Source organism: Syngnathus floridae, chromosome 11, assembly GCF_059516105.1.
Source record: "Syngnathus floridae isolate MCC-2025c chromosome 11, RoL_Sflo_1.0, whole genome shotgun sequence".
NCBI lineage: Eukaryota > Metazoa > Chordata > Actinopteri > Syngnathiformes > Syngnathidae > Syngnathus > Syngnathus floridae.
This window is the reverse complement of record NC_142423.1, coordinates 156,535-166,906: the sequence shown is the minus strand read 5'-3', so window position 1 is coordinate 166,906 and position 10,372 is coordinate 156,535. Positions and strand designations below refer to the sequence as shown.

General features: G+C 47.6%; 1 protein-coding gene across 3 annotated transcripts; it reads right to left on the bottom strand.

Moving 5' to 3' along the window:
• Window positions 1–6,511: 6,511 nt before the first annotated feature.
• Window positions 6,512–8,914, bottom strand: LOC148390205 (janus kinase and microtubule-interacting protein 3-like). 3 transcript variants are annotated; one of them, XM_088390343.1, is made up of 10 exons: window positions 8,843–8,914; window positions 8,568–8,630; window positions 8,383–8,481; window positions 8,058–8,297; window positions 7,878–7,943; window positions 7,748–7,816; window positions 7,594–7,671; window positions 7,304–7,537; window positions 7,099–7,224; window positions 6,512–6,729 (listed from the first exon to the last, which is right to left on the bottom strand). In XM_088390343.1, the coding sequence occupies exons 1-9, from the start codon at window positions 8,909–8,911 to the stop codon at window positions 7,108–7,110; spliced, it is 1,035 nt and encodes a 344-aa protein (XP_088246469.1). In that variant the 5' UTR covers window positions 8,912–8,914; the 3' UTR covers window positions 6,512–6,729; window positions 7,099–7,107. The 3 variants fall into 3 exon arrangements, with proteins under 3 accessions (XP_088246469.1, XP_088246468.1, XP_088246470.1); XM_088390342.1 differs by having other exon boundaries at window positions 6,512–7,224; XM_088390344.1 differs by having other exon boundaries at window positions 6,512–7,224; window positions 8,064–8,297.
• Window positions 8,915–10,372: the final 1,458 nt, after the last annotated feature.

The window sequence follows — 10,372 nt, the reverse complement described above, 5'->3', positions numbered from 1 at the left end:
GTTGTTCAGTGCAGCATGGTGTTGTTCAGTGCGGCATGGTGTTGTTCAGTGCGACATAATGTTGTTTAGTGCGGCATAATGTTGTTCAGTGCGGCATAATGTTGTTCAGTGCGGCATGGTGTTGTTCAGTGCGGCATGGTGTTGTTCAGTGCGGCATGGTGTTGTTCAGTGCAGGATGGTGTTGTTCAGTGCGGCATGGTGTTGTTCAATGCGGCATGGTGTTGTTCAGTGCGGGATGGTGTTGTTCAGTGCAGGATGGTGTTGTTCAGTGCGGCATGGTGTTGTTCAGTCCGGGATGGTGTTGTTCAATGCGGGATCGTGTTGTTCAGTGCGGGGTGGTGTTGTTCAGTGCGGGATGGTGTTGTTCAATGCGGGATCGTGTTGTTCAGTGCGGCATGGTGTTGTTCAGTGCGGCATGGTGTTGTTCAGTGCGGCATAATGTTGTTCAGTGCGGCATGGTGTTGTTCAGTGCGGCATGGTGTTGTTCAGTGCGGCATGGTGTTGTTCAGTGCGGCATGGTGTTGTTCAGTGCGGCATAATGTTGTCCAGTGCGCCATAATGTTGTTCAGTGCGGCATGGTGTTGTTTAGTGCGGGATGGTGTTGTTCAGTGCAGGATGGTGTTGTTCAGTGCGGCATGGTGTTGTTCAATGCGGCATGGTGTTGTTCAGTGCGGGATGGTGTTGTTCAGTGCGGCATGGTGTTGTTCAGTGCGGCATAATGTTGTTCAGTGCGGCATGGTGTTGTTCAGTGCGGCATGGTGTTGTTCAGTGCGGCATGGTGTTGTTCAGTGCGGCATGGTGTTGTTCAGTGCGGAATGGTGTTGTTCAGTGCGGCATGGTGTTGTTCAGTGCGGGATGGTGTTCAATGCGGGATCGTGTTGTTAAGTGCGGGGTGGTGTTGTTCAGTGCAGGATGGTGTTGTTCAGTGCAGGATGGTGTTGTTCAGTGCGGCATGGTGTTGTTCAATGCAGGATCGTGTTGTTCAGTGCAGCATAATGTTGTTCAGTGCAGCATGGTGTTGTTCAGTGCGGCATGGTGTTGTTCAATGCGGCATGGTGTTGTTCAGTGCGGGATGGTGTTGTTCAGTGCGGCATGGTGTTTTTCAGTGCGGCATAATGTTGTTCAGTGCGGCATGGTGTTGTTCAGTGCGGCATGGTGTTGTTCAGTGCGACATAATGTTGTTCAGTGCGGCATAATGTTGTTCATTGCGGCATGGTGTTGTTCAGTGCGGCATGGTGTTGTTCAGTGCGGCATGGTGTTGTTCAGTGCGGCATGGTGTTGTTCAGTGCAGGATGGTGTTGTTCAGTGCAGGATGGTGTTGTTCAATGCGGCATGGTGTTGTTCAGTGCGGGATGGTGTTGTTCAGTGCAGGATGGTGTTGTTCAGTGCGGCATGGTGTTGTTCAGTGCGGAATGGTGTTGTTCAGTGCGGCATGGTGTTGTTCAGTGCGGCATGGTGTTGTTCAGTGCAGGATGGTGTTGTTCAATGCGGGATGGTGTTGTTCAGTGCGGGATGGTGTTGTTCAGTGCAGGATGGTGTTGTTCAGTGCGGCATGGTGTTGTTCAATGCGGCATGGTGTTGTTCAGTGCAGGATGGTGTTGTTCAGTGCGGCATGGTGTTGTTCAATGCGGCATGGTGTTGTTCAATGCGGCATGGTGTTGTTCAGTGCGGCATGGTGTTGTTCAGTGCGGCATGGTGTTGTTCAGTGCAGCGTAATGTTGTTCAGTGCGGCATGGTGTTGTTCAGTGCGGAATGGTGTTGTTCAGTGCGGCATGGTGTTGTTCAGTGCAGGATGGTGTTGTTCAGTGCGGCATGGTGTTGCTCAGTGCGGCATGGTGTTGTTCAGTGCGGGATGGTGTTGTTCATTGCGGCATGGTGTTGTTCAGTGCGGCATGGTGTTGTTCAGTGCGGCATGGTGTTGTTCAGTGCGGCATAATGTTGTTCAGTGCGCCATAATGTTGTTTAGTGCGGCATGGTGTTGTTCAGTGCGGGATGGTGTTGTTCAGTGCGTTATAATGTTGTTCAGTGCGGCATGGTGTTGTTCAGTGCGGCATGGTGTTGTTCAGTGCGGCATGGTGTTGTTCAGTGCGGCATAATGTTGTTCAGTGCGGCATAATGTTGTTCAGTGCGGCATGGTGTTGTTCAGTGCGGGATGGTGTTGTTCAGTGCGGGATGGTGTTGTTCAGTGCGGCATGGTGTTCAATGCGGAATGGTGTTGTTCAGTGCAGGATGGTGTTGTTCAGTGCGGCATGGTGTTGTTCAGTGCGGCATAATGTTGTTCAGTGCGGCATGGTGTTGTTCAGTGCGGCATGGTGTTGTTCAGTGCGGCATGGTGTTGTTCAGTGCGGCATAATGTTGTTCAGTGCGGCATGGTGTTGTTCAGTGCGGCATGGTGTTGTTCAGTGCGGCATAATGTTCAGTGCGGCATAATGTTGTTCAGTGCGGCATGGTGTTGTTCAGTGCGGGATGGTGTTGTTCAGTGCAGGATGGTGTTGTTCAGTGCGGCATGGTGTTCAGTGCGGGATGGTGTCTTTCAGTGCGGCATGGTGTCGTTCAGTGCGGCATGGTGTCTTTCAGTGCGGCATGGTGTCGTTCAGTGAGGCATGGTGTTGTTCAGTGCGGCATGGTGTTGTTTAGTGCGGCATGGTGTTGTTCAGTGCGGGATGGTGTTGTTCAGTGTGGCATGGTGTTCAGTGCGGCATGGTGTTGTTCAGTGCGGTATCGTGTTGTTCAGTGCGGTATCGTGTTTCTCAGTGCGGTATCGTGTTGTTCAGTGCAGTATCGTTGTGTTGTTCGTATTGTGTTTAACACTTAGCCTCTAACACTTAGCCTCTAACACTTAGCCTCTAGCATCTAGAAGGTAAATAAATAGGAAGGAAGGACTCACCGGTGACGTCTTCGCCCACGTCCAAGCGTTGTACTTTGTATTTTCATCCTTCTGACAGTGGAAAACATAGCCAACAAACACCGTGGAACCTAAACGAATGAAAGAAAACTATCATTTGGCCACAACCAACATTCACAGATACAACACAATGTGACGTGCGGGGTTGAGGTTAAAGGTTGAGTGAAGGGCCCTCGTTTTAAACTACTTTTTTGAAAAGGATTGGGAACAAGTAAGACGTATTTAATTTATTTAATGGGAAGTAGTAAGAGCTATTGAATTTAATCTATGTATTATATTCTATTGTATTGTATTCTGTTGTATTCTTTTGGATTGTATTCACACTAACCCCACTAAAACTTCAGCCCACAAAAACTCGCCTCTGGCGCCTAGCCTCTGGCACTTAGCCTCTAACACTTAGCCTTTAACACTTAGCCTTTAACACTTAGCCTTTAACACTTAGCCTAGAAGGTGAATAAATAGGGTTAAAGGTTGAGTGAAGGGACCTCGTTTTAAACTACTTTTTTGTAAAGGAGTGGGAACAAGTAAGACGTATTTAATTTATTTAATGGGAAGTAGTAAGACTTATTAAATTTATTTAATCTACTTTTCTTCCCAGGCAAAATTTGATGTGCTGCAATTCCAAATTTCCAAAGTGAATGAAGGAATGAAGTCCTTTAAATTATGATTTTGTACAAATACTAGGCATTAACACAAAATCGACGGCACAAAATGGGCAGACTTTACTTGTTTGAAAAGGACTGGTTACAAGACAGACTTTTTTAATTTATTTAATGGGAAGAAGACTTATTTAGTTTAATTGATCTATTTTTGTTCCCTGGCAAAATTCGATTTGCTGCAATTCCAAATTTCCAAAGTGAATGAAGGAAAGAAGTCGTTTAAATTATGATTTTGTTTAAATACTAGGCATAGACACAAAATCTACGGCACAAAATGGGCAGACTTTACTTGTTTGAAGAGGACTGGTTACAAGACAGACTTTTCTGATTTATTTAATGGGAAGAGGACTTATTTAGTTTATTTAATCTATTTTTGTTCCCTGGCAAAATTGGATTTGCTGAAATTGTATTTTGCCAAATCTCGATTTGAGACCTGATAGGAAGTATTAAACGCTTAGTTAAATCAATACAAGTTGGTAATAAGAGCGAGTAATGTTGGTTGAACCGATGAATGAAGGTTGAAAGCAATTTAAATTATGACTTTGTATAAATACTAGATATTAACAGAACATTTACTGCGCAAAATGGGCAGAGTTTACTTGTTTGAGAAGGAGTGGCTTATTCAAAACTAAGATTTATGTAATCTGTTTGTTCCCAGGCAAAATTGGATGTGATGCAATTCCAAATTTCACCACATGATGGTGCCCAATTTTGACTTCATAGGACATATTAAACACTTAGCTTGTTATTATGTTCAAGGTAATCAGATTTGTTTATCATTCTAATGGCCTCTTCAAAACTATTCTGGATTACTACTTTGGATCTATTCTACATTACTTGGCAACAACATACTCTGTAACAGATTAGGCAGTATAATCACATATGTTAACTTGAGAGTGCCCACACTCAATCTACTTATCGTGATGTGTTAAATCAATTACTGTTAGACATTATTTGTCTGATAATCTACCAAATCTTTGAATTGAAGAATTTGTGATTTAATTAATAGCTTGTTCAGGGTAATCAGACTTGTATATAATTCTAATGGCCTTCTTTTGAAAACTATTCTGAATTACAACTTTGGATCTTATATTACTTTGCAACAATCTACTCGGTGACAGATTAGGCAGTATAATCACATATGTTAACTTCAGTGCCCACACTGTATTTATTTATGGTTATTTGTTAAATCAAGTACTGTTAGACATGAAATAGGAAGTGTTTAACATAAATGTTATGGCTACTCACCATTGTAGCTCGCTCCTGGTCAATGATATGAGCCTCTTCTTGCAGTGGAAAACTTGCAGCCAACAAACACCGTGGAACCTAAAGGAATGAAATTAAACATTAACATTTCGCCCGGACCAACATTCACACGTACAACGCATCGCGGCTACACTTCTGCTATTACAAACGTAAATCTCCTTAAACACAACGAGTGTTACTTACCGTGTACGCTCTAGGCAAAATTGGATGTGATGCAATTCCAAATCTATCTGAAACGGCAGTTAAAAGTAGAGTTACATCAAGTTTTCTTTTTTAATCAACACAATCATTTACAACCGTTGACCAGAAAGAATCGTCGAAATTCGACGTCCCCCACAAACGCCACGCTCACTCGCTTTTCAGGGCAACAAAAGTACTTCTTTTTAAAAACGATGAGTTGTACTTACCGTGTACGCTCTGGACGGTCCAGTTGCAAGCAGAAAATAAAAATATTTCTCTTGTTAGTCGTATGTTACCATCCGCTGTGTCTTTGTCAACATCGCCGCCATTTTCCTACTTCCTGCTGCGAGCCACGCCCACGGATTTAAATTTGGGCGGAAGCTCTTTCCATTGGCGTCGTTTTCGCGTATAGCAAATCCGATTGGTTGGGAAGGGGGCACGGTTATGCAGCCGAGGAGTCCTGTGATCGGTGGGATGTAAAGTAGGCGTCGACGTCACGTCCGCGTCACGTGACCACGACGTGGCAGACGTCAAATAGCAACCGCTGTTTTGTTTAGTAGACTTACAGTTGTTATGCATTGACATAATGGCGCACACACCAAATAGATTTAAATAAATTAAATAATTCTTCTGCCCACTCTCTTTTAAACAAGTTAACTCTCCCCGCGGATTTGAATTCCGGCGAAAGTTACGCCCATCGACGTCACGTATGTCACGTGACCACGACGTGGCAGATGTCATATAGCAACCGCTGTTTTGTTTAGTAGATTTACAGTTGTTATGCATTGGCATAATGGTGTGCACTCAAAATAGATTTAAATAAATTAAATATTTCTTCTGCCTACTCCCTTTTAAACAAGTTAACTCTGCCCACGTCCATTGACGTCTTGTCTGCGTCACGTGACCACGACGTAGCGACGTCATATAGTAACCGCTGTTTTGACCAGTAGACTTAGTTATTATGCGTTGACATAATGGCGCACTGGTTAGCATGGCCACCTCTTAAGCATGATGATGCGGGTTCGACGCCTGATCAATGTTAGCATGGAGTGAGCTGAAGTGCATGGCGCTGAAGATTTGAATCTTTGAAATGCGCTGAGGTCTGACATATCAGGCAGAATGGTTTGCCATCACGTTCAACAAAAAATAGAAACTTTCCCACTCTGATTAAAACGTCCTGTGTTCATCTACGTATTTTCGTTTTGCTGTGCATCTTTTCCCTGCCATTTCGAGAGCCCAATTGACACTCATAGTTTAAAGAAATGTGTTTGCCCATCCTACTTTGTGGAATTTCACCACATGCGCTTTTGACCAAAATACCAAATTGAACTCAAGTGAAGCCAACACGCACAACCCCCCCCCCCCCCCCCACACACACACACACACACACAAATGTTGATATGAACATAAAAGAGCCGCATGCGGTTCGGGAGTTGCGGCTTGGCCAAACCTGTACTATACAACTTTATTTGTATAAAATTTTCACAACAGCTGTCACACAAACAAAACCGAAGACGTGCGTGTTCCGCCCACGCTGGATTTATTTGCACCTTTGAAAAGACACCGTATTGCCGCAGATGTGGCAAAGAGTACTTTTGGGCATCTGAGACGGAAGGATGTCCAAAGCATCACGTCACCTGCTCTGGTAGGCATGGTGGTGGGACGTTGAGGTCAACCGCTTTGGGGTTGGCTGACTCTTTGATCGCAGGATGCCACACACTTGAAGACAGAAGCAGAAAAGCAGAGCTAAATGCAAAATGTACTCACCGGTGACTCCAATTTTTTTCCCCCCTGAAGAAACAGCTGGACGGGTGGCCCCGGCTGGCCAGTGGGACTCTTGTTATTCTGACCCTTTTTAGTGCGCGTTTGGGGCAACAACCGTTTTTTGTGGCGCTCTCTTCTGGTTCAAAAGTGCCCTGCATGTGAATTTGCTTTTCCTGCCTTCTGATTGGATGAGCGCCGGTGTGACGCGGTGCCTCTGTCACCGTGGCGGGGGGTATACGTTGGCATCGGAGCGTCTGCCAACGTCTGAGACCGGCTGGCAGTGTATCGGAGGTGTCGAGTGCGGTGCCGCTGGAGCTCACTCACCAGCTGGTGTTAGGGCCACAGAATGAAGGCCAAGGAGAAGAATAGAAAGAGAAACAGAAACTTCTCCTCCAATTGTTTGATTTGTCTCTTCTGAGCTTCGATGAATTCTTTCAGCTCTTTGTTCCTCTAGGACGGACAAATGGAAAGTGGCATTCAAAAGCCAGTAAGCGTGCAAGTAAGTGCCGGGCTGGCTTTGGGCCCTTACCTGTTGCGCGCTGTGCAGCAGATCCATTCTCTCTTGGAGGATGCAAGCGTCGCGCTCCCTCAACTCGCACATCAGGGCTCGCTTCCATTGGTCCACGGCGCTCCTAAGCTCTTTTCTCTGATCCGCCGTCAGCACGTCATTCACGCCAGCGTGGCTGGCTTTTTCGCCGTCCGTGGCGGGGCAGTCCCGCTGCGGTAGCGCCTCGTACAACATGGCCTCCAGCTCCAGGATCCTCTGGGCCGCAATCCTCGTCCATCAGTGGTCCGGCGGGAGATTTGAGGGCGGCTTACCTTATGAGCCTGGTCCATGGAACACTTCCTGAAGTCCAACTCTTCATCCAGGTAGCCCTTCTGCTTGCAGAACATATCCTAGCACAGCTCAAGGTCAGAATTGTTGGGGCACATTGCCGGAGTTCCCCTTGGCTGATGTCGCGTGTCTGTCTACCTTCTCACTTTCAATGTCCAACATCTTCTGTTGAAGTGCTGACTTGGTCACTTTGATGTATTCTAACCACTGAGGAAAGGCTGCTGTCACATAAGCAGAATGCGAGAGCGTGCGTGGACGTGCGCGTTACCTTCTCGGCTAGGGTGAGAAGGGTCCTGGCGTGAATCACGACTACCTGCTCCTCGTTGGTGAGATTCTGCAAGAGCCCAAAGGCACAGCGTCAACAAGCTTCTTTCAGCGCAAAGCCTTCCAAAAGTCACATTTGAGCCGCCGAGTCTCGTGGAGTGCGAACATAAGGAGTTCGACATACACTTACGGCGTTATAGCCCAGGATGTCCAGCTTCTTCATCAGATCACTGATGACGATGTCCGGGGGAAAGGCGCAAGGAGCAATGTAAGGTGTTCTGGGACCTCGGGTTAAGGTTAGGGTTGCGAGGGACACCTTACGTACGCTCACGCCCTCGGCCTCGCAGTAGATCTGCAAAGGGCTGAGGCCGTCTGGGAAACGGACTTGCAGAAACTTCAAGACGGGGGAGCGCCACTCCCTCTCCTGAAAGGCAGAGGCATGCATCCGTCCGTCCGTCCGTCCGTCCGTCACATCTCTGGCCTCAACACGCTTGTGCGAGTCTTCCCACCTCCAGCTCCAGGATGCGGAACTCAAGCAGTTCGTTTTGGTCTCGGATATCCTGGATGTGCTCTTTCAGACGCGCTTCTTCCGCCTCCATCCGCCTGACCTGAAAAGACAGTCAGACCTCATCTGCGGGGCTTCCCGACAGGTGTGACGCCAAGCGACTCCGCCCAGCGCCTTTCTTTCCGTCACCTTTTCGGCCAACTGCTGATTGCTCTGACGCAGCAGCTGCTTCTCCTCCACCCACTTGACATTCTAGAAGAGACAAACGCGTGGACAGCTTTGGAATGTTGTGTCATTTTCATCCACAAATTCTTTGGTTGACTGGAAAATGACATTTGCTTTTCTCCGCATTTTCCCAGCCACGTTCGGGGGGGGGGGGTTGGTCCAGTAATGCCAGACGGATGAGTGACTGAAGAATGTAGCTATTTTGTCTGAGAAAAAGGTGTGCTCATTGATGAGCTTACCTGTCCTTGTTGCTTCAGCGCTGACTCCAGATCTGCTACTCTGCTTTGATAGTGACCCATTTCTACCATCAGCTTTTCTCTGGTCTGAAAGGAGGAGGAGGGAGGCTCCTCCTCCTCCTTTCAGACCAGAGAACACCCGAGGCTGGGTGAGAACGGGGAGGCTGCGACCCGGCCGGGGGTTGCGGGAAGGGGCGCCACCTTGATCTCCTTCTCGGCGTCGTAGTCCCCTTTCGCTGGTCTGGGCTAGCAGAGCGTAGGCTCGTTGCAGCGCTTGATATTCTTGCGTCAGCTGGCGGTAGCGAAGCTCCGCCTCTTCATGCACACACCAATGCAACACAGCACTAGTACCAGAATCAGTCAGACCGGCGACAAAGCACCCGCGACGCAAAGACGAGTCCGATTCCAGGCTGAAGAGGAATGTTTGGTGCCAATACGCTGGCAGAAATGGCGGGCTACCTCTTCGGGTTCCGTGTCGGGGGTTCTGTCGGTGTGAAAAGACAAGGACGATCCGTCCGAGTCCACCAACACGTCTTCGTCGTAGCCGTAAAATGTTTCGATGACCTGCGGGCGCGGAAGCAAACATCTCTCTGAACAAACTGAAGCGACACCTCACGATGAATCGACGAGAGGAACGATAGCGAGAAAAAGGCCATTTCATCTTGCGCAACACCAAGCAGCCGCAAACAAACAGACTCACCTTGCAGGACCTCACGCTTTGTTCCTCCTCAGAGATTCTCGACGTCGGTATCGTAGCAGCAAATCTCTCTCCTGTCGACACAAATAATCCGCCTTTGAGATTCTTTGGATGCAAAGGGAACGAACGGCTCCGGCGCAGAAACAAACGCGACTCACAATGACATTTCTGACATGAGCTCCTGTCTCCAGAGCCTGAAAAACACGTCACCGGCGATGATTGGAGGGACGCTCGTCTTTTCCAAAAGTGACAACTACAGGGTGTGTCAGGGTTTTCCAGATTATCTTTATCGTATCATTGTGTTGCTTTGACTTTGACTGCGACCTGTAATAAATAATATTATTTATCCCTTATTTATCCCTATCGCTTATCCCTTCCTACACAAAGTCGTAAAACACCCCTTGCTATGTTTTGACTAGAGGTCAAGGGCTTCCTCTATTCAATCCACTCTTACACCCACCCTGTTTCTCTTAATTAAAATGCTCGTGCAGGAGCCGAGAGTCAGACTTCATTCGTACAACGGATGGACTCTCCACCTGCAGGTGTCCAAAAGAACTTACTTGTCTCCCGTGTGGTTCTTGCAAAATAAGTTGGAGCGAGCGCAACTCTAACAGGGTGCATTTTGCCACTAGCTGCCTACGGACAATGACGTCGCGCTCGCGGCTCATGGTTGACGGGCTGAGCAGCCGGGCAAGTCCGTCGTTTTCAGCGCACAGCGAGTGGCAAAGGCGCTGACAAAACGGGAGCTTTGAGCTGCTGAAAACGGCAAAACAAGTCTAAAGCGTGTTCAAACGCGTGCGCACAATGCTCCTGCTTGAAAGGTCGGAATTTAAGGG